At 41.5% G+C, this 24,835-nt stretch overlaps 1 protein-coding gene across 3 annotated transcripts in view; it reads right to left on the bottom strand.

Annotated features, from left to right (window-relative positions):
* Positions 1 to 24,835, bottom strand: part of ARID5B (AT-rich interaction domain 5B) — a 189,161-nt gene that overhangs the window by 8,836 nt on the left and 155,490 nt on the right. For all 3 annotated transcript variants that reach the window (XM_029245550.1, XM_029245551.1, XM_029245552.1), the window contains 2 exons: positions 18,176 to 18,273; positions 642 to 840 (listed from right to left, as the gene is read on the bottom strand). In XM_029245550.1, the coding sequence (XP_029101383.1) occupies positions 642 to 840; positions 18,176 to 18,273 (297 nt within the window). The remainder of the gene's footprint in view (positions 1 to 641; positions 841 to 18,175; positions 18,274 to 24,835) is intronic.

The raw sequence follows: 24,835 nt of genomic DNA, 5'->3' as shown, positions 1-24,835 counted from the left end.
GGACGATGATAGTAACGGCTTCTACCAGAGAGCTGTTGGGGGCTGTGGGTAGCTGGGGCCTGTTTTAAAAGGTTCAGAAACTACCTGTTAACAAGACAGATAATCATGGCTTCAGAGGAACCATTTCAAAATTCCCCTATAAATAATACGTACTTAAGATGTTTCTAAATTGGTCTTAACCCAAGTCTGGTGCACAGAGGTCAATTAATGGAGGCAAACAAGTCTCTGAAGTTTTTAGGACAGTCCTGCAGAGACACAGCAGATCCCACAACGCGTGTTTTAAAGTCACACCAACTCCTCAGACAGGCTGGCTGTGAAATGGCAGAGAAGCCACATCTTTCACATAGGAGTCCCTTGGCTTTAAGAGCTGAAGCTCTGGCTCCTTCTGTCTCAAAGTCGGGTCTGCTCTCAGTTTTCTACAGAGTGTTTGCTTCCTTCTAGATCCTATTCTTGGCCTATCCCATTCAATCCATGTGCTGCCCCGAAAGGCCCACTACTCAGGGAATGGTGAAGTTTAGATGATTAAGTTTCTTAGTCTGGTGGTGTCTCTGGCAGGGATGCAGCTATGGATGCAGGGCTCCAGAAGACCCCGAGGCAGGACCAACCTCACAGAGGTATTTCTGTGGAGGAGCCCGACTCACCTCTGATGCATCCTGGGGCTTCGGGGCATTCTCTTTTTCTTTCTTGCTCTTAGAGATTTCGTGTTTGATGCGTTTGCCTCCTGATACTTTTGTTTTATTCTCGTTTTCCTGTGAATTGTTCTCCTGTTTTCGAGGTTTGATTGGAGGCAGGGGCTTATCTTCCTCTCCTTTAATAAACCTTTCATACGGCAGGATTAATCTACAAGGGTATCAGAAGAGAGGATCGGTCAGGGCAGGCAGTTCCAGTAGTGTTGATGCTATGGGGGTTTACTTTCTTGTCTCCCCGGTCAAAACCAGCACCTGGTAGCTTACATCCTGCTTTCTTTGCAAGACCTCTTTCTTGTTTTGCGAAGCTGTACACCGAGGATACCAATGGACACATCCAAAGTCACATCATTATCACTGCCCCCGGGACCTGGCTAAATGCTGATAACCACATCACAATAATAGCAACTATAATGCTAGCTGCCATTCATTTATCATTCTGCCAGCAGCTGTTTATTGAGCACTAACTATGTGTCAGGCAGTGTTCTAGGCACCAAGATACAGCAGCGAGCAAGATATTCAAGGCCCCTGAGGCTTACGTTCCAGTAAAGTACTAGTATGTGCCAGGTGATGCCCTAGGTACATTATATAGGTTATTTCACGTAATGTCCACAACATCCCTGTGGAGTATTTACTATTATTGTTGTTGTTATTATTATTCCCTTTTCAACAGATGAGGCAACTGAGGCCCAAAAAGGCTAAATAATTTGCCTGAGTCACCCCATTTGTTAGATGTGGAGTTTGAACCTAGTTCTGCCTGTCTCCCAAGTTTGCATTCATTCATGTCAAAATATAGACCAGACACTTAAGATAAAGAGGTTACGGGAGGGGAGCGCAGCACAGCGGGAGACGGCTGTCTTACCCAGAGCTCTTAGGGGGGGCAGGTGCCTCCCACAGGAGAAGCTCTGTTTTGGGGTGCCAAGTTAAAGAGGGCCCCAGAGAGAAGGCAGGCAGGCAGAACGTTCAAGCCACAAAAATCAGAGGGCTGAAAAATTCAAGCATTTTAATTATATAACTTTTTAAACAAAATACATAAAATTGCTCTAAAAAGAGAAACATCAAACAGCTCTTGTTTTAATCTGTTTTCCCTTTGCGATGTAGCGCTTGATCTGAAAGGGAAAAATAGCTGATGTAATTAAATGGGATGGATTGCATTACAATCTCAGTTTCAACTTCAGTGATTAAAGTTTTTATAATGCATTTGGTATGATTAATGACTCACTGTGGGATTAATACAAGACTCAGCCTTAAAAATATGAACTTTAATACAGCAAACATAATTTGTTTTAAATAAGACAAGTTGACTCAATGAAGAAAATGTACTTGGCTTATAAACAACATAAATCTGTTCAAATATTGGGAACCGTAATTATTTTTAAACTAAGACTCCCAGGCAAAAACTTCTTTGGCTTGGATATTTGTTAGCTATCCTAAAACTGGTTTCTAACTATGCAATCTGGATCACAACTACTTAAACGTACACAACTGTTCGGGTTTCTGAGTACAGACGTGGGGACATTTGCGATCATGATATTTCACTCTTTAATAAAATACCAAGTAAATTATGGGAAAATCAAATCTCAGTGTATAGCAATTAGAAACAAAAGTCATTACTGAGCATGCTCAGGCAAGGTATGTGCAAGAAGGCGTGAATAATAGTTTCGAGCCCTGCGTCTGGCAGTGGGCCAGCCATGAAGATCAACACAGCCCATGGGGAATAGTTATCTTCAGATCCCATTACAAACTGAGTTTAAACATGTTACAGCTGCTAAAACTGGAAACTGTTCTCTCTATGTAGACTTACTAAAATAATATATGGCTGCCAAATACCTGCTTCCCACTGTAATATTACAGTTAATGTTTATATAATAAAAAGCATAACTAAGCAGAAGAGAGAAAAAAAGCAATCTTGTTCATACTTGAATGTATTCCGTCTCATCTGTAAAGTCCCCAACATTCCCCCCAGTTGCTTTTATCTGCATGGTTCTGCCAGGGACTTTATCCCCTTCAGCAGTGGCAGGTTGGGGATTTTTGTCCGGGAGCAAAATGCATTGAATATTTTAAATTAGGAAAAATATGTTAAATTGACTTTAATGAAAACATATTTTTATTGTTAGGACAGATAGGTTTGTTTTACTTTTGTTTGGTTGCCATGGGAACCCAAGGAGCATTGAAGTCTGGGTATTCCAATGGTTATTGTTTGTTGGTACCACCCTCCCCCCAAACTCCACTCTCTAATTGAGATGGGGGCACCATGAGGGAGGGACTCCCTTCACTAAGGATGACAGCATTACCTCTGAGTGTGGGGAAGGGGGTGAGAGGAAGCAGAGAACTGGCTGGGAGAGACACCCAAGGTGAGGACCCCTCACCTCAGGTCCAGAGAGTCCTGGACCAACCCAGCTTTCTAGATGGGTGCTAAGGAGACTTTAATTTCCTCGCACAATTTTGCAAGTTCAAGAAGCAGGGCAACGCTTCCATTTCATTTCTTTCTTTTTTTTTTTTTCTTTTTCTTTCTTTTTTTTTTTTTTTTTTTTTCTTCCCTTCACTCAGCTCAGCAGCTGGCTGGCTGACAGCAGTAAAAAATACATTTCACTTTGCTGGTCAAAGGCCTAAAGCCAGAAGCAGGAAATCTGGAATTAAATGTTTCTTGTATCTGGAAAGAGGCATGACTAAGGTAAAACTGAATCCAAACACAAACCCTGCTTGTTCAAGGCTTCCAGAGGGAGAGTGTGTGTGAGTGAGTGTGTGTGTGTGTGTGTGTGTGTGTGTGTAAAGGTCAAGTGAGTGTTTTTTTTCCCTTCTAAATCACTGAAAGATAATTATAGTGGCTCAGGGAATAAAGGCTCCCGAAATAAAACAAGAAAGGCAGCAGCTAAAAGGAAACAAGTAGAAATATGACCAGCTAAGCCCTGAAGAGCAGAGCTCTTCTCACCCGGCACACAAACAATCGCTGTTCATATAGTGATTTCCGTTTGGTACGATTTTCACTGAATGTTTTTTCAGTTATCCTGTCATGGTACAACACAATTACCCCACAGGATATGATCTTATCATCTGATTATTAGAAGTTTTTACACAGTACAGAGGACGAAAGCTATTATAGGTTTCTGAACATTTAAACGTTTAACGTACATGCGATACCATTGAAAACAGGTTAGCCAACATAAGGTCAACATTGCCTAATGCAGCAAGCGTTGTATAAAGAATTTAGTATAATGCAACATGACTGCACCTTACAACAAAGATTTAATCAGCCTCTAAACTGTACAGATAAAAGCAAGAATGCACCCCAGCCCCTAAGAACTCATTACACAGGAGAAATATTTTCAATGGGCTGCAACTCTAAGAATGTGGTTTGGGTTTCTGGTGGATGGAAGTAATAGGGAAGAGAAGCAATATATTCATTAGAAAATCCAGAGAAATTCCCCCTCCCACCCACCCCCCGATCTAATGTAGTCCGAGGATTGAAAGCTAGGCAGATAAATGGGCCTTTACTATTATCGAGATTTCAGATTAGCCAAATGCTTATTTACGATGCCATTAATGGATCTGAAATAGGTAAGCCATAATGTATTAAAAAAATAACATCTTTCCATAGGCATAAGAATTGTAGCAGCATGAGATTTTATTTTTCCCTAGGAATAATACAAGAATAACATTTTCCACCCCAAAGCAGAAACAGTAGGGGAGCCTTTTTCTATCACAGAGATTCTTACTAAATTCAGTCACTGTGAAAAGCAAGATTTTTTTCTCCTTCTTCTTTTTTTTTTCCTTAAATAAAGACAACTTAAAACCAACCCAAGTTAAAATGAACAAATCAGTGGCATTATAACCTTGATTTATTAGCGTCTGAGCCACTAAATTATCATCATACAAGAAACTGCTGGTTTGAAAAGATTTCTGCTTTGTTAAATCTCAAGTTAAATAATGGTGCTCAGTATACTAGGTTTTTAGATCTGCCTCATCTGATATTATGAAAAATTCAACACATTTCTCTTCAGCAGAAGTCAAGGGTCAGCAAATCTATTACTGTAATGTAAGTAATCTGGCAACCTGCCAACTCTTTCTCCCTTTTATTTTTTTTTTTTTTAAACACGAAGGCAGATAATTTTATATTTACAAATTCTGAAATCCTCCAGGGCCTTGCCTCTCTTTCTCAACAAAAAGCAGCAGCCTCATATTCAAGAAATGAATATTGCACATGTCCTCATCATTTGCATTTCATACAAAAGAAGAAAAGACCCTTCATCTTTATTAGGCAACATTCCCCTTCCCTCCCCATAGACAGAGGAAAAATAATGTCAAATCTCATCAGAACGAGTAACCACTAATGTCTCCTGTATTGACTAATGCTTTCATGGAATGACGGACTTTGGGGCCAAAACATTTAGCAAACAGTGCTTAAGACGAGAAATGAGAATCCATGTATTTATAGAGCTCTGAAAAATATAAGAATGTCTAGGACTGATTCAGTCTGAAGAGTTAGAAGAAGGGGCAAATCTTTTTTTTTTTTAATTAATTAATTAATTAATTTGTCTTTGGCCGTGTTGGGTCTTTGTTGCTGGGCGTGGGCTTTCTCTTGTTGCAGCGAGCAGGGGCTACTATTCGTTGCGGTACACGGTCTTATCATTGCAGTGGCTTCTCTTCTTGCAGAGCACTGGCCCTAGGCGGGCGGGCTTCATTAGTTGTGGCACGGGGGCTCGGTAGTTGTGGCATGCAGGCTCTAGAGCACAGGCTCAGTAGTTGTGGCGCACGGGCCTAGTTGTTCCACGGCATAGTGGCAAATATTTAGGGTTGTATTTGAACCTCAAACTTACCCTAGTTACTTCATAGGCACTTGGATGCTATCAAACCAGTGAACAATTCCAGGCCCAGATTTCTACTGGTGCCTTTGGAGCAGAATGTTTTAGGGGCAGAGGAGATAAAGTTGGCGTGCATATCAGGGCAAAAATGCTACTACTATTCTTTTAACTATTAGGTTTTATCGTGGCATTAGAAAAGAAATGACATATTGGTTCCACTGGGGCTTCAGACCTGATCTGATCCCAAATGGAGTTATTATACCTCCAAGTTGATTCCAGGGTCGATAAATTCTAAGGTTTGGCCAGACATTTCCCTTCTCAGCCAGAAACTGAAAATATATAACTTCGCTGTGACGTGTGGGGAAGCACTCTTTCACCAAATATGGAGCCAATAGAAGGTATGTTTTTCTTTTTTGAAGATGAAGTACACACACTTGTTAAGGTTCCAAGAAACACGGAAAGTTCTAATCTCACATACTGTTCACCTCCAGCTCAAGGTACCAGACCATTACTCTAAAAATGTCTAAAGAGCATTTGTTGTTGGTGGTGGGGGGGATACGTACCAAAACAAAAGCCAAATACACAAATGTGCTGCTATGTCAACGTGCGGAGCAGTGGGAATGTTTCCTCAGTGGGCACAACACTGGGTGAGTATAATGGCCATTATTCCGCTTTGTTCCTATTCTTTTAAAAGCCAAACTCCATCTAAGAAAAAATGTGGGCTCCAGATGAAGATCTCCACCAATTTATGGTATAAGTTTCAGTGGAGCAGAAAAAAGATCAGTCACAAAGAGAGCTGAGAAAGAGGACTTGAGTGTCAGTTTCTGACAGACGAAGATGTGAACTCAAAGCTTTGAGCACCGAACGACGGAGGGGAGGTGCCATGCTGACATGTAGGCCACGGAGAATAAGCCAGCGGCAGGACCCACCTGAGCCAAGAAGACGGTGGGAGAATGCAACATGGGTTCTGTGTGAAAGACTTAGCTTGCCCATGAGCTACCAACGGTAAACTGTACAGAGCTCTTTAAAAAGGAAGTAGGTATAAAGAGCACCATTTGTATTCTACTCTAAGATACCTAAAAGGCATGTGGCCCATTATTATCAACGACCATTATCAATGGCCACTCATCTTCAGAAAACCTCTGCCTTGGGAAAATAATCAGCTCACTAGGGGCTTCATTACCTACTCAAGGGCAAGCAGAAGATGAACAAGAAAACCTTTTGAAGGCACTAATTTTCTCCCTTTGCCCCAGTTGTGGGAGAGTTGTTTCTGAGGCCCATTGATGACTCTTGGCCTTCCCACAGTCGTGGAGTAATAACTGTGACCCTAACTAAGCAAAGAGAGGAAAGAAAGGTGCTGGGATCCCTGGCTTGATGGATGGTGGCTTGACTCCCACGAAGGAGGGTCAGCGTGAGAGACGCAGCTCCAGGATGACAGGCCCCTGAACTGAATACATGGGCTGTGGGAGCCAGGGTTAGAGGGGGGGTGGGGGTGGGGTGGAGAGAAACTTCTGGGTGTTCTTTTGGATCTCTTTCAAGGGCAGATGAACATCCTTTCAAGAATAACACACAAATACAACTACAGTGTTTTCAACGTGATGTGCACCCCCAACATGAAGGGTCCACATGTAAAAGCACAAACAACTGTCGCGTTCAAGTCCCACGTGAGACACCACACATCCCAGAGCTTCTGAAATGTTCAACAGTTCCCCAAAATGTATCACTTTGATCAAACTCTGTAATAACTTGCACAAAACCAAAATGTTCCAAGAGGTTTTCAGTGGAAGAGTTAAGGATATATTTTAATGGTAAACAATTACATTCTTCTGTCATCTGATACTTTTTTTTTCCTTTCTTTTTTGGAAACATGCTTTCTGAATTTTCAATAGTTCCTTTGTGAAGGCATCTGTTACTCACATAATTGAAAAGATGTTTGTGCAGTGGCATGCTTGAGAATACAGTTATTTAATCTTAATGATAAAGCCCTGAGGACAGAAAATCATAAGTAGAAACCTCTTGTTATTTATCAAAAAGAAAAAGGGCTAAGACACCTCATCTATTCTCAAATTTAAATTCAGGCTGGATGAAAACTATCAATAAAACATGGAACCTGCAAAGTTTCCTAAATACTATAGCAAGGTTCAAAGGGGGTTGGGTAGGGGGAGTGGGAAGAAAACAAAAATGAGACAATAAGGGAGCTCGACAAAGAAGAAACTGCTGTTTGGCAAGCCTTTTTTGGGTCAAACAAAGAACTTGCTGTAGTTTACAGCATGACATACACACTTGATTAGTTTGTGCCTGAGGGTGTTTTTACACTCAACAGTGTAAACTCCAACTTCTATTAATTACAACTTGCATTTAGAGGCAAATTTAAGAATTTTTAAATAGAGATTTTTCAAAGGCTGTTGTTTATTTTTTTTTAAACAGAAACCAGTTTTCTACTCCAGGGCCTGGCTGGGGTTCTGTTTTCCTTTTTAAAAGTTTCTTGAAAAATCCAGGCATTGGAAAGTTATCAGAGCATTTTAGGCATGTTGAGTGATACGGAGGGAGGCTCTTGCTTATGAAATTACCTGACTGTCCTTTGGGGAGACATTCTTTACAGATGAGAAGCTGCTCCGGGCATAGGGTGCTTACATCCACCCAATTCAGGTGCCTTATAAGAACAAGCCTGATGGGGTATCACTGGAAGAGCAGCAGCAGTACCTTACTGAGTCTGCCTAAATCTCAACACTTTGTGTTAGATTTTGGGGGTTGCTGGTTGCTGATAACGGCCAGGTGGCCTTCTGTGGGTGTGGGGAAAAGGGAGATGAGAGCGCCTGGGTGGCCGTATTACAGAAGCGTTACCAACAGAGTGCCTGTTGGCCAGAGTCCCCATTACCAAGACAGTGTTTACAAAGGAGATGCAAGTCCATAGATTGGTCGAGCCCACCATGGGTGAGGATGGGGTACGGTCTACCCACTGGACCTCAAGGCAAGAGACTGAACAGACACTGAGAGGATAAACTATAATACCTGCCTTTGGTGTATCCAGTTTGGAAATTCAGCCTTAGACCCCTCCTGACTGCCCCTTCTACCAACTCATTCCCTACCTCTTTGTACACATTTCCTAGAGAAAGCTGTCCTTTTGGTTTGGATTTAATTTAACTCATTCAACCCCTAATTCTTGAGTCCCTGGTATGTTCACGACGCAGTACTGGGTGCACTGGTGAGTCTCAAGGGAAGCAACACCACAAGGTCCTTGCCCTCAAATATAATTTCTTTACTGTTTCTGAGTTCTACAACTGAATTATTTTAGGCAGTGTACGATGATCTATCTTAGGTTCTAACCTAATCTCTTTAAGGTCCGGTTCGTAAATTGGTACAACCAACTGTGGAGAACAGTATGGAGGTTCCTTAAAAAACTAAGAATAGAACTACCATATGACCCAGCAATCCCACTCCTGGGCATAAATCCGGAGAAAACCATAATTCAAAATGATACATGCACCTCATTGTTCACTGCAGCACTATTTACAACAGCCAAGACATGGAAGCGACCTAAGTGTCCATCAACAGAGGAATGGATAAAGAAGATGTGGTACATATACACGAAGGAATATCATATATATATTGCCATAAGAAAGAACAAAATAATGCCATTTACAGCAACCTGGATGGATCTAAAGATTGTCATACTGAGTGAAGTAAGTCAGAGAAAGACAAATCTAGAACATCACCCACATGTGGACTCTAACTTTTAAAAATGATAAAAAATGAACTTATTTACAAAACAGAAACAGACTTACAGATATCAAAAACCACTTACGGTTACCAAAGGGGAAATATGGCGGGGAGGGATAAACCAGGAGCTTGGGATTAACATACACACACTACTATACATAAGGTAGATAACCAACGAGGACCCACTATATAGCACAGGGAACTCTACTCAATATTCTGTGATAATCTATATGAGAAAAAAATGAATATATATGTATAAATGAATCACTTTGCTGTAGACCTGAAACTAACACAACATTGTAAATCAAATATACTCCAATAAAAAAATAAAACAGTTCAAATTCTAGATCCCCCCCCCCACTGGAAGACTTTGCTTACTCCATTTGGAAATTCTCTCTTCTTTCTCTGATCTCTGTTGAACTTATTATTTGTATCTATTACTTCCTTACCTAAGGTTTTTATAGCCTTAAATATTTAACTCTCTTTCACGTATGTATGGAGTATGAGTCGGATCACACAAGATAGGGTCACACCCAGCAACCCCACGACTGGGCACATACCCAGAGAAAACCATAATTCAAAAAGACACGTGCACCCCAGTGTTCATTGCAGCACTATTTACAATAGCCAGGACATGGGAGCAACCTAAATGCCCACAGACAGACGAATGGATAAAGAAGACGTGGTACATATATACAATGGAATATCAGCCATAAAAAGGAACGAAACTGGATCATTTTCAGAGATATGGATGGACCTAGAGACTTATACAGAAGGAAGTCAGAAAAAGAAAAACAAATATCATATATTAACGCATATATGTGGAATCCAGAAAAATGGTACGGATGAACGGTTTGCAAGGCAGACATAGAGACACAGAGGTAGAGAACAAACGTATGGACACCAAGGGGGGAAAGCGGGGGTTGGTGGTGGTGGTGGGATGAATTGGGAGATTGGGATTGACATATATACACCAATATGTATAAAATAGATAACTAATAAGAACCTGCTGTATAAAAAAAAAAATTCAAAAAAATAAACAAAAAATTTAAAAATAATAAAAAGAAAGCAAATTTTAGAAAAAAAAAGATAGGGTCACAGCACCTCCCAGTTCTAATGAGTTGGTAGTAGTGCGTATGGGTGCCATATTGAGAAGAATTGTGAAGCTGAGCCTGGGTTCTCGGGAAGCAGCATCATGTTCCCTTAGCAGTCTCTGCCATGAATGTGGTAGCATGGGCACCTCCTCATTTTTTGCCAGCCCTATTCTTGATAGACGTTCAAAAAACACCAACTGGCTCTTGAGGGCAGCAGCAAAGGAAAAAGGCAGTGAGTCAAATGGCACATCTACCCGACTCAAGAAGAAGAAACTGGCCACGAATTTCAAAAGTAATCTTAGGCTCTGCTGATAGACTGACACTGCCCACATCCCAAGAAATACTATATGCCACATCTGGAATAGCTTTGGGTATTCTAAGTGACACAAACGGGAGGCATTTACATGAGAGCAAGCCAAACTGGTGAAAGTCCATATATCGTGCTCTGAGGCTTGAATGAATGGATTAGGAAGACTTGAAGTGAGAGAGGAGCTTTGCCAAGTGTATGGAGGCCCATCACCGAGAAAAAAAGAGCATGTGGAATGAGTCAGCCCCAAAAGGCAAGGTAGAGTCAGTGGGAAGCCACAGGTGTGCTGCTCAGTATGGGAAGAGCGTACAGGTGAAGAGTGCCTTCAACAGTGGTGTTTCTTTGTTGCCTTCCCACCGCAGGGCAATTAAGCAGAGACGGAATTACAGCCCGATGCCAGAGACAGTTCAGTCCTCATGGAACACAGCAGCCCACGGGCGTGTTTAGTTTAGTTTACATAAAATATTTTCAGAAATATTGGAGCCAGTATTTGTAAGTCGGGTGATTTCACATAAAAATTATCTCCAGAACACGGAAGGCGTGGAAGCACCGAGACTATATCCTTCTACGGCAGTAAGTGCCGCTGATCCCACCGGGCCTCTCTCGCGCCCGGCTGTGTGTTTTGCACTTTCCAGCCTGGCCACACCTGTGCTCACCCATGCTACCTGCCCCCATCAACATCTGAGTGCGTGACCACTGCTTCTCCAGTGACCGGGTGAGAGGGACCAGTTTCCTAAATTTCCTGTCTGTTGCTGACTGATACTTTTGTAAAATACCATAAAAAGGAATTAACAGGAAAGTGAGAAATTTTAAAAGACATACAAAATGCAAGCCCCCATTAAAAAAAAATTCAACAGACAAAAAATTATTCTGGCAAACTGCCATGTAAGTGTATCAGTGCTTATGCATAGCTGCCCCGTTCACAGAGCACAGATGGGCCAGAAGACCCTCACTTGAGTAACACTGTCTAGAGGATTGCTAAAGGATCCCCGCAATCTGTGAATCCTGCCTGTGGCCTCCTCAACCGTGTGCTGATTAACTGAGTCCCTTAGAACCTGGTGTATGTCTGGCATTTACCTTGCAGCACATACTTATCTTATTTAAAACGTGAACCTCTCACACACTGCCTTCCGCCTTCAGAGAAAAAAAGGCCGAAGCTCCATCTGACTATCACTGGGCTTCTGCCCAAACGCGTGGGGCTTGGGTGAAGCTCACCCCAAGTCACTGCCCAGGAAAACGCCTCAGCCAGGCGACATGACAGTCTCACCCCAGGAATGCTTGTGGGAAAAGGGTAGAGGGTAGACTTTGAAATTGGGCATTGAGTACATAAGAAGGTGAGGCATAATTGTTCATTTCCCCCACAAACAAATCCATTTGTTTATGATTTTCTAACTACTCAGAAAAGCACATCATAAAGTACTTTTGCCTTAATGCTCCTTTTAAAATCCCTAGGAACAATTTCATGTGCTCCACAGACACAGACCATGTAATTTATTCAGGAAAACTAAAACCAGTAATCTGGTATTCTGTGTAAAGATTTTTTCCCCCTTGCATGTGCTTAAAAAACATTAAAAAAAAAAAAGAAAAGAAAACAAATCTGCATGTGAAAACAGTCTTTAAAGTGAATTACTATTCCAGAAAAATCAAGCTAAGAGAATTCCACTAAAGTAACCATTTTCCTTTTTGTTCCTCTACTGATAAAAGAAAGTTATTCGGGGCATCTTCAACGAAGAGTTGAACAAAGAAAATGTTCCACTGAGAAGTGTCCTGCACAGAAGGAGGTGGGCATTTTTTTTTGCATTATAATCTACAGTAACTTTATCTATAAATCCTGAACAAGAAGTGTCCAGGATAACCACACTTCATAAGCTTTGCTGAGTTGGAGACATCTACATAGCAACAGTCTTTCGATGGGGAAACATTAATGCTTTTTATATTGGTGATCATCTGTAACATGAGCAATTAAGTACAGTACTAATGGACTGTGGCCAGGAGCCTGGTACTAATATTAAAAACTGACAGAGATGAATAGGTTTGGAAGCAAAACCAGGCTGACAAAGACATTTTTATGAAGTGCTTGGACCTATTTGATTTAAACCAATCAGAGGCAAGTTTGGACCAGTCAGGCCTTCAGCGACAATGATGCATTCACAGGCATTGTACCTACCATTCCTGCTATGCCTTAAATAAAAACAACATTGATTCTTTTCAACAACTTGCACTTCCATTATTACACTCATTAATAAACCGAAAGTGCCCAACTAATATATACCAGTAACATTTATTGAGGGAACCGGCTACTTTTTTCTTGTTGGAAAATGAAAACATTTACTGGAAGCATGAACCACACTGCATGAAAAATAAATCAGTGGATAATGCGTAGTAGATCACTCACTGCTTCTTCATCTTCTAGGAAAGCAAAGCTGGTGGTAGGGAAACAGGAAAAGGAGCCAGTCCCTATATTAGAGTGAAAACAAGAGCCCAGGTGAGCCGGCAGCAGAGGGGGAACTCCAATCATTCTCGTCTGGTTTGGAAGGCTTTAAACATTGCCAAGGGCATCTCCAGACTAGATGTTTGCTCACAAAACCCTGACCCTTTAAAACTCCCTGAACCTTCTGGAAGACAATGGCCTTTCACCATTCTAGTCATCTCTGTTTTAATTGTGTTAGCACAGCCTATAAGTGGCAAGAATGAGTGAAATCTACCAAAATCACTCAACACAGTTGTAGTCAAGAGCTTCAGCCTTTTCTTTGAGCAAAGCATAACTGGTTCAAGTCCCTGGACAGATCTGAGTGTATACTCTTCCCTTCTTTGGTAGAACCATCAAAGAGAAGTAGGACATCTAGCGCAGTCATTCCCAGACATTTCTCCCCACCACAACACACAGGAGTATGGGTGACTCCTTTAGAGCGTGGTTCAAACGAGTGAGGGTGGCATTACGGTAAGTAGAGTCTGATTTCTTTAAAAAAAATACCAATATTTGCAGATGAGTGATTTAACTATTAGAGATTACTAATTATTCATGACATCCCTTGTATCTGACCACAACAATGCAAGAGGGACTTAGATGGCGAAAGGAGATGCCTACTGTAAAACTCTTAGAGGAAAACACAGGCAGAACACTCTTTGACATACATCGCAGCAATATCTTTCTGGATCCACCTCCTGGAGTAATGGAAATAAAAACAAAAATAAACAAATGGGACCTGATTAAACTTAAAAGCTTTTGCACAGCAAAGGAAACCATAAGCAAAATGAAAAGACAACCCTCAGAATGGGAGAAAATATTTGCAAATGATGTGACCGACAAGGGATTAATCTCCAAAATATACAAACAGCTCATGCAGCTCGGTATCAAAACAAAACCAAAAACAGCCCAATCAAAAAGCAGGCAAAAGACCTAAATAGACATTTCTCCAAAGAAGACATACAGGTGGCCAAAAAGCACATGACAAGATGCTCAACATCTCTAATCATTAGCGAAATGCAAATCAACACTACAATGAGGTATCACCTCACACCAGTCAGAATGGCCATCATCAAAAAATCTACAAACAGTAAATGCTGGAGAGGGTGTGGAGTAAGGGGAACCCTCTTGCACTGTTGGTGGGAATGTAAATTGGTGCAACCACTATGGAGAACAGTATGGAGGTTCTTTAAGAAAACTAAAACAGGGCTTCCCTGGTGGCGCAGTGGTTGAGAGTCCGCCTGCCGATGCAGGGGACACAGGTTCGTGCCCCGGTCCGGGAGGATCCCACATGCCGCGGAGCAACTAAGCCCATGAGCCACAACTACTGAGTCTGTGCTCTAGGGCCCACGAGCCACAACTACTGAGCCTGCGTGCCACAACTAATGAAGCCCGCGCGCCTAGAGCCTGTGCTCCGCAACAAGAGAAGCCACTGCAAAGAGAAGCCTGAGCACCTCAACAAAGAGTAGCCCCCGCTTACTGCAACTAGAGAAAGCCCGCGCACAGCAACGAAGACCCAAAGCAGCCAAAAAAAATAAATAACTTATTAATTAATTGGAAAAACACAGACTCTTTAAAAAAAAAAAAAAGATACATGCACCCCAGTATTCACTGCAGCACTATTTACAATAGCCAAGACATGGAAGCAACCTAAATTTCCATCGACAGAGGAATGGAGAAAGAAAATATGGTACATATGTACAATGGAATATTACTCAGCCATAAAGAAGGACGAAATAATACCATCTGCAGCAACATGGATGGACCTGGAGATGATCATACTAAGTGAAGTAAGTCAGAGAGAGAAAGACAAATACCATATGACATCACCCATACGTGGGATCTAGTTTTAAAAAATTATAAAAATGCACTTATTTTACCATACAGAAACAGACTTACAGATATCAGAAACCACTTATGGTTACCAAAGGGGAAATATGGCGGGGAGGGATAAATCAGGAGTTTGGGATTAACGTACACACACCACTATACATAAGGTAGATAACCAACGAGGACCCACTGTATAGCACAAGGAACTCTACTCAATACTCTACAATGGCCTATATGGGAAAAGAATCTGAAAAAGAATGGATACATGTATATCTATAACTGAATCACTTAGTTGTACATCTGAAACAAACAACATTGTAAATCCACTATACTCCACTGTAAAATAAAAATTAAGACAAAGAAAGGAAATGCAAATGCCAAGAACGGGTTAAGGACCATGCTAATCACCCTGGAACAGCTGTGCTCCAACCTGGGTTTCAGGTTCTGTGCAGGGATTTCTATGTTGGGGGCCCCGTGGGGCGCCCACAGCTGACTACTGTCTCTCAACTCCAGATCCACTCTTCTGTGCTCTGCTTGGTGATGCTGGGACCGGGACAACATAAATTACATGTCTCTCTTGTCAGCTGTCTTCCTATTGGGGTTCTGCAAGTGGGGCCCTAGCAGGCCAGGAGAAGGGAGAAGGGACCACCTTCCCTTTTGCTTGCTGTTCATTTCAGTGCCAACCCAACAATGACGTAGCAGCAGCAGTTGGTTCCACCCTGTCGCGTCTTTCAACAATCCCTGAGTAGTTTCAGTGCGTTTCCTCTGAGGTCTGGCCCCAGCCACAGAGCATGCCTCTTCAGGACTGCGCCCAGCACCACGGTGCCTCTCCTCTGAGCTCCTGAAGGACCAGTACTGGCTGGGCACCTCTACCTATGAGAGATCTGAACCCCAGTTTGGTGAGGTCCACTCTCCAAACTTCTGGGTGGTGATAACCTACCTTCTTTTCTCTATTCCTTCAACCCTAGGAAACCTATAGTTACTGCCTCCATAGTAGTGGACTGCTTCACACCAACGCTTGTTAAGCAGTTCCCTACGGTAAATTCTCTTTGTTGAATACTTAGTGTGGATTTTTATTTTCCTTCCTGGATCCTGACTGATACACTGACCAAACAAATTCTAGATTTGGAGGAGTAACCGACATAGCTTTTCAAAAAATGTATTCCAGTGGGAGACTAAACGTTTATGAAGTCTGCTCCCAAGAATGAGAGAAGAAAAATCTCTAAAAATCTTTAATAATGTTTTTAGTTGCTAAAGTTGGAGGTATCTCTATTAGAATTTTCCATTTTGACTGACTGAAGGCATGTGGGATTCTACTACTCCAGGAAGAGGTAAATCATAAAACAAAAGTACACAACCTTCAAAAGAACATATCTTGGCATTTCATTTAAGATTGAAGCTATTTTTATCCACACAACTGCTTGAGTAAATTAAACACACAGCCACACACACACACACACACACACACACACAAACACACGTACCTAGTACTATGGAATCCAATCCTTTTTCTATCCCAAACCTTATCTGTTTTTTGACCATGTGATGCTTTCTAATACATTTGATTAATTTTTCACTCTAACTAGGTGAGCCAGCTCCCAGCTGAGATAACACTCCTTTTTCAAATTTTAATTGCTATCTGGTCCTTTAAGTGTGATGGTTCACATGCTGGGGACGCTGGCACATGGAGCTAAGGGAGGTTCACTATCTGAAAGTAGAGGCAGTGTTGCTAATGAAAATGTTTTGATTAAAGCCTTGACTCATAATCAAAACAAGATGACTATGGTACCTCAGACACTACAGAACACTCATCCCAGGTACCAGTGCCTTTTCGTACTAGAACTTCAGTGCTGTTAAGTGTTAGGTACAGTGAGGGTGCGGGCTTTTGTATTAAATACTGCGAGAAATAACACATTTAAAAAATTCGTGCAGTATACTGCAAACAATGCTATGAAAAGTAATAATTTGAATTCCTGTTATCAATTTTTTAAAAATCCTTCTGCATTATAACACTGTCAAGTAAGGCAATCTCTTGGGAATACTTTGTGAGAATTTTTCATAGGGTACTAAACCCAGCTCAATTTTCTACGATTATACCTATAAAAACATTCCAAGTTTCACTGAATGGCCATGCTAAAAGAGGCTCTGTGTTAAGTGCAATGCAGATAAAAATATAATTGGGCTCAAAAGAAATATGACTAAGAGTTGATGTGTGAGGTGACATTATCTGAAGATGCATTTGTATGATCCAGAGACGGGTGTTAAGCATGTGGGTTGAAGTTGGAATGGTAACTGACTATGTGAAGAGCAACCATCAAATTTAGCACTTGTGTTTTAGTTTTCAAAGGAGGAAGCTAACTGGCCCGTTTGCTCAGCTGACCGTGTCCTGACTTCATTCCATCCATGGCCATCATTAAAACACAGACACCTCTACTTGGATCTCACAAGCTCTGAATCTGAAACCATGAAGCCAAGTCGGTCAACACTACTGCAGGGAAATGCCAGTGATAAGGAAGTTGTTATGACCTAAAGAAATTAAGTAGGGGCTGGAAGTACAGAGCAAGGATAATGCGTGATTTATGCTAACTGGTCTCCAGCATTGTGGGTAACACAGTCCTAATGCAAAGGGGAAGAATTCCTGAGGATACAACCCTCATAGGAGGCCAATTTGGCATTAGTTCTTGTTTGCATTATCATCACCTTTCTGAGAGAAGCTGAAATTATTAGAAAACCAAACCACACAGAGCTTGGCAAGAAAGGATTTCCTGGGTCGAAAGCATTAGAAGAAAAACACCAAGATGGGAAAAAACAATGGATCTTATCTGGGACCAATTTTCTTATTAAAGAAATGCTTACTTTTCAATATTAATACAGTCAACATTAACACTTTTCAATATTAATGCAGTTACATGGCAACCTCATAGTAACACCACAGACCCCAGAATCTCAAAGTTTTCCAGAAGCTGAAAGTTCTCATAGTAAATAAACCTACAGAGTACAGAGAACATATTGAATAATGTATGCTTGGGGGGGGGGGTAAGTATTATCAGGCAGGTGGTCACAGGATAAAACCAAACTAAACGAACTTAATCTAATTTCATCCCTTATAACCAGAGAAAGCCATGTTCCCTAAAAATCACAAGGCAGTATGCAAAGTAAAATGCCAGAGGGATATTTTCTGTTTCCTAAAAGGTCTTATGCTTGACCAATTAACTTCCAATTAACACACTTTTAATTAATCAACGACTTTCCAAGAAAGGGTGCCTTACCTTTCATAATGTCTGCGGGTACAAGTGGCGGCACTGGTGCTCCCAGGATTACCGCCTAATTCATCATAAATATGTTTCCATTGACGGCGGGCTGTTATCTGAAAAAAGTGGCAATGAGAAATTTAATCTTGCATCATAAGAGATTCACAGTGCCAGGATTCAATACATACGCAACAGTCTATTCTGGAAACCCAGAAACAGAGAAGTCCAAGTGAATACATGGGAGACTTACGGGCTTATAGTAAGATCTCACTTTTAGCATTTTTCTTTACAGTAAAAATGGAATTCTGCTTTGGGCTCTATATTTTGTCACCCTTAGCGCATTTTTATCTGAGGCATCTCCCTGGATATTCATGTAGTTATTTGCCCCCAAGGTCCCAAACTTATACTCTGTTCCTTTATGTCATGTGATAAAGCATCAGAATAAAATAAGACTTCAGCTAAAATATATCTTAGTGTACCAGTTTAAATGAATCAGAATTAACATTACTTGCTTAAGGGATATGGTAATGGGTGGCTGAGTACACAGGTAAAGACAGAGTTTTCATAAAACATGCTTTTGTATCTTCTGGTTTTTCAACTATTGTGATGTGCTGCCTACTTTAAAGACTAAAAAAAAATTCCTACACAAATTAATTAAAATGATCAAGTTGGTTATGAAATTTATGGTCACCTCAGGCTGTATTTTTATGCCAGCTCCTCTAACCATCAGAACAAACCCAAAATCTGAAACTGTCTATGTCACAAGCTGTTTATTTTTCTTCACTTAGGTCAGGAAAATGGGATATCCATCAAATCCTATGAAAATTAACATATTCCAAAGTTAAAATGTAAGCTCTGTATTTTACTGAGTTGGGTGAATAAAAACAAACAGCTTGCAACATACCGAAAGGCATACTCTGGTCTTGTTTTTTTTTTCTTTAATTTTATTTTTATATATAAATTAAGATTTTACAAAATAACAGATGCATGATCTAGCAAATGATTCATTTGGGGAAACCACGTCACTTACTACATCTGAGCAACCTAGTGTTTCCTTGAAACTGGGAAGACCGAGCAAGTTCTGAGATCTTTGTGAACGTTTCTAAACAGGGCTCCAGGAAAAAACTCTGTTAGTGGAATGTGCAGGGGGCAGGGCGTGGCAGAGGTGCCAGTGGCATTTAAACAATCAGAACAGGAGGCTTCTTTTGAAAAACACCCGCAGAGCTGCCAGCGGAGTTCACTTAGGGGCTAGAGGCAGCAATGCGTGAAAAAAAATCTCAGCGTGCATCCAGGGGCTCTGTGATTGCGATCTAAGGAGGAGAAGGGTGGTTAAATATCATAGGGTAAATGGTACCCCTTGCATTTCAAATAAAAAGAACCCCTTCATTTCTATAAACCCTTCTTAACAGACCCAAGTAGGACCTCGAGACAGTGTGAGTTTTGCATTGTTCAATTTCCCACGAAGCATTCTTGAACCAATTTGTTTCAATAGTTCTTGTTAGCCTGAGCCACCTCTTAGATCTACTAGCAGGTATAACTAAAAATCCTCCTGTATTTGTAGCTTGGTTTAGATTATAATAATAAATGTTTTTTCAAGCCCCTTTAAAAATACTGAAAATACATATTTTGGTAATTATTTTATATTTAGTTACAATCTCCCTCCAACCTTTTAAATATTACAGTTTCAGGCTGATCCATTCTAGACCTGTGTATCACAGAAGAATAAACAGGTTCCCCTTCTTCCAAGTATCTATCTACCTTATTCCTCAAAGCCCTTAGAATGATGAGTCCCTTGAAACAAATCTCCATATTCCCTTCCCTCAGGTGAGGTGCGGGCCCTGGAAAATAGCCTATGTGTGTTCCTGCAATCACTTCAGAAAGAAACCATCACTCTTGTCATTCTTGAATCTCTTGTGTACACTGTATTTTATATTTTGTAAAGAGTTTTCATATCCATGATATCATTTAATCCTCGTCTCAGCCTGTGAGGCAGATTATAGGAATCTCATTCACAGACAAAGGAAACAAGTCTCAGAGAGGTTGCACGACTTCCCTAAGGACACACAGCAGCAGAGTGGGAATGTCAGGATTCATACGGATGTCTTATGGCCCCAAGAGCAGACCTTTTTCCACTACATCAAAGCAGCCTCCATATCAGAATGACCTGATGAACAGTGTAGCAGGGTGACAATATAGAACTCCAGGGGCCTTTTGCTTCGAAGGAAGGAGATAACTGTGGGACCCATAGCTTCTGCTACAATTTCTCAAATTCTCACTAGTGGGAAAATAGCATCGCTACTACGAGGTCAGCAAGAATGTAAGGGGGTGGGTTGGGTTACCAATGCTCTGAGATTTTACTCTCTTAAAGTAAAACCATTAAAACTGTGGTTCCTGCCACCCTGCCCACTTGTGTCTCTAGTTAGAACATAGGTTCACCATTACATCACGGATAAGTCCCAATTATACCAGAATCCATCCGTTCACTCCTCCATTCACTCACCAAACATTTATTGAATATCTCCCATTTGTTGGGTACTGTGCTAGCAGCTGGGTGGCAACAGTAAAAACCCAACACCCAAGATGACTGCATCCTAGTGGCAGATACCCAAAAATAAACAAATGACCAAATATATAAACAGAGTACTACTGACTGTGAAAAATATAATGAACAAGAGGCCACTGCCGACAGGGGTATGTGTGGAAACTGGCCGTGTTCCCTACCCACAACCCATCATCCAGACTAGGGGATGCCCTGTTAAACACATGCCTATGACAGAAATGACAAAACTTCTTTGAGAATAGATAATGAATTATCAAAAGGAAAAACAAAAAATCTTCCTGACACTAGGATTGACGCTGTGGCCGCGGGAAGCCAGCATCAGTCACCACTTGGCATTAGTAAACCGTATGCAGCTGGCTAGCCCCCCGCTAGCAGGTTCTGGTGTTTCAATACAGTTTTTACCAGTGGAGAAAAGACAAGGGCTGGGCCTTCAAGGAAGTGGGTGCTCAACTGTTTACTGAACTTCCACTGGCCAGCCTGGATGAATCAGGCCATTTTGAGATATTTTCTTTCCACAGGAAAGTCATAAAATGTGCTCTTTCCAACTGCTCAACGCCTTTAAGTACACAGTTCTCCTGGGTATACATCTCTTATTTTTTGTGCCCAGATGCGCTTTCAATTCAAGCGCTGACCATAGACTGTACAGCAAAGGAACGTCTAAATCCTCGCCTTGTCCAAACCTACAGGGGGTCTCAGAGCCCTGTGAGGAGAGATAGGAGGACGCAGCTGGGACAGCTCCTGGGCATCATGCCCCCACCTGTGTACATCTGCCTTCTGTACTAACAGGCTTTCGTCGTGCCTAGGCATGCATTGGCTTTGGGTTTTTATTCTGTTGTCCTCTCTGGATGTGTGTAAGCTTTAAACCCAGTCTCAGGCAGAAGCAATGTCTGCCTCCTGGTATCTGGCCCCCAGCCCCATTCAGCTGGAAGGTTTGATCTAGCCATGGGGTTAGCTTGATCAACTCTCTCATAAAGCCTCAGGCTTCCTGGACATGTTCATGTTTCAACCTGACCTTCTATTATTTTAGGTTTTTAAGGATACAAAGAACTCTGGCTGTCTGTTTCCTAAAGAAAATTCATCCAAGCAGTGGGATTCCTGACATCAGCACATGTGCTGCTGCTTACCATTCTAGGACACTACCAGGTACAGAGGCTCGGAAGCGGAAGGGAGGGTGGCGGGTTGAGGGTGGGGTGAGAGCATGAGAAGAAAGAGACGTCACCGCTTTTAAGGGTTCACAATCTAGCAGGATTCATAGCTCATACAATTAACCATAAAGCAAGACGGAAAACCGAGTGGACCACACCCAGGTAAAGTAAACCAATGTAGGTGCATATGAAACTTAATCTCACTTTGAAGACACCTGATAGTTACTTCTTTCCCTAGTGTGGATAAGACCCAAGGAACTCTGTGAAAAGCACTCTACACCTATCACGTTCATCAAGTTCTCACTGCTTATGAACACAGTCGCCTCTCTGCATCCACAGACCCCTGCAGATACCAAAAATTTGCGGACGCCTAAGTCCCACAAAAAATTTGCATATAACATATGCACGTCCTTCGATATACTTTAAATCATCTCCAGATTGGTTATACTACTGAAGACAATGTAAATGCTATGTAAATAGTTGCCGGTACTTGGCAAATTCAAGTTTTTCTTTTTGGAACTTTCTGGAATTAAAATGTTTTTTTTTTCTGATCCAAGACTGGTTGAATTTTCGGATGTGGAACCCTCAGATACAGAGGGTAGACTGTACAGTGGTTTTCAAACTGCTTTTTAGAATTCAGGTGGTGTTTTAAAAGGTGGTGTGAGACTAACTGTCAACAATGCTAATCCCTGCCAAGAAAATGGGCCCAGTGAGTGGGAAAGGAATCTGTCCCTCCCATGATTTTATTTGATGAAAATAGTCTGTCGGGCTTCCCTGGTGGCACAGTGGTTGAGAGTCCGCCTGCCGATGCAGGGGACACGGGTTCGTGCCCCGGTCCGGGAAAATCCCACATGCCACGGAGCGGCTGGGCCCGTGAGCCGTGGCCGCTGAGCCTGCGCGTCCGGAGCCTGTGCTCCGCAACGGGAGAGGCCACAGCAGTGAGAGGCCCGCGTACCGCAAAAAAAAAAAAATAGTCTGTCACTTTAAAAAAAATTGGAGAACTATTTAACCCAAGATACAGTCTTGGAGGCTTTATTTTCCTACCTTTGAGGTCACTAGGATGAAATAATTTTGGTATTTTTGTTGACTGGTGAGGAAACAGTCATCAGAAATCTTTTAGGACAACAGTGCTTCCACTATTGTATTAACTGTAAGAATGTGTAGGACGTTATGAAGTCAGAAGGAGAGTTTGCCTGCGAGCAGTGTTGCCCCAGCTGCTGTGAGAAAGCCTTTTTCCTCAGGACACCTTGAGGGTGGACTGAATTCAAGGAAGATGACTGTTTTTTCCTGGTAGTACTCCAGGAACCGGAGCCTTTCAAAGCGATATGACATCATCTTTGGCCTCGAGAATTTTGAATTAAGCGAGAGGCTTTGTCCGTCCAGAGAACTAGGGTTAGATTCAGAGGATGCCTTGAAATGATGTCAAAGCCAGAATCTGATGTCAAAGCCTAATCCTTCCAGCAAGAAGACAAGTGACTTCTTGCAGTTGGGAAGTAATGGTCCGGTCTCACCCATGGGGCGAGGCGGGGCTGTGAGCTGACATTCTTAGAAGGCAGCACTTGCATGGTCCTCTGCCTCTAGGATAAGATTTACTCAAGACCCATTTCCCGACTCAACCTCTCTCCAAATATTGCTTCTGGCTCGCCATCAAATGTTTAGCCAAATGGAAATCACTTTAGCAAACCATCATCAACACGCTGCATCCTGGTAATACCCCAAGCTACTCTGCAAGCTTTAATTGCTTCGCCAGACACTGAAGTGAAGACCTCCTTAGCTCATCAGCAAAACTTGATTCAGTTCTGCCTCTTCCACTGCAGGTGACCCAGACTCTCAAATGTTTGGAAGGAGAAATTGGATATACGACTGTTAAAGAAGGGTCCTCATTGCCAACCAATCAAAATGCCAGTATACTGTTCTTTAGGAAATCAAATCCATTCAATACATTTATGATCTCTAAACCTAGGGGTGCAGAGACACAATATACATTTCTAGCAGAGGCAGAAGAGGCCAAGAGAACAGAATATAGCCATTAGTTGAATGCTGTAAAGGCTTAAAATAGAACTTGTGCTCTTTTTTTTTTTTTAATTCAATTTGAGGGTTGTGAAGGACTAAAATGAAATAATCCGTAATCCTCAATTCGAACCAGAAGGTTTGGAATAGTTTATAACCACAAACAAAAACAAGCCAATTAAGATGGCCTCTTTTTATAACCAGAAGGAATTCCAGAGAGATGTCTTTATCCAATCACAAGTTAACAGCAGAAGAAATATATCTACACATTTTAAACTTGCAATTTTTTACTATTACTGAGTATTTACATCTTCCAGACTTCCTGACCCATCTTCTAAGGTCACACATTTTTCTCAAGAATCAGAAAATCTCAGCTAATAGTTAGTATATCTGGTGAGGTTCGTATTAAGTACAAAGAAGTGACTGAAAGATGCTACCAATGAAGGTAGGTTATTAGATCTTTTTTTTTTTTTCCAAAACATCACCCCAAATACATAAAAAGATACATAAGAGACTGCTGGGAATGGAAGGCACAAAGAATTTATAAATCTCTTTCTTCCCAGTGATACTATGGAGGTTGAAGTAATTATGCACAAAATTCTCAGCAATTCAGAATGTGAAGAATGCCATGGTGACCCCATTCAACTCATTTCATCTCCCTGTGCTTTAGTTTCATCTGGAGCAGGGCAAGGATCTTTTTCTGCATAAAGGCCAATTTGCGAAAAATAAAGTTAGGGGGCTACACTTTTCCTTATTCAAAATGAAAATGGCTTATTGAGTCCCAATTTAGATTGCCACTTCACCAAACAGAAAAATATTCGTTGGAAACTTTGTGCTACTTCTGAGCCAAGGAATGTTAATACTGTGGCATGTTTATCGTGTTTATTTAGTACTAGCATGAAGACAATATTCTAATCTTTGATACTTGACTTAGATGGGGGCTTCTGAAGCCAGGAGTTGTGA

Source organism: Monodon monoceros, unplaced genomic scaffold (genome assembly GCF_005190385.1).
Source record: "Monodon monoceros isolate NGI ecotype Baffin Bay Population unplaced genomic scaffold, NGI_Narwhal_1 Super_Scaffold_4, whole genome shotgun sequence".
Classification (NCBI taxonomy): Eukaryota; Metazoa; Chordata; class Mammalia; order Artiodactyla; family Monodontidae; genus Monodon; species Monodon monoceros.
Note: the sequence above shows the minus strand (reverse complement) of the source record. Positions and strands in the feature narration are given on the sequence as shown.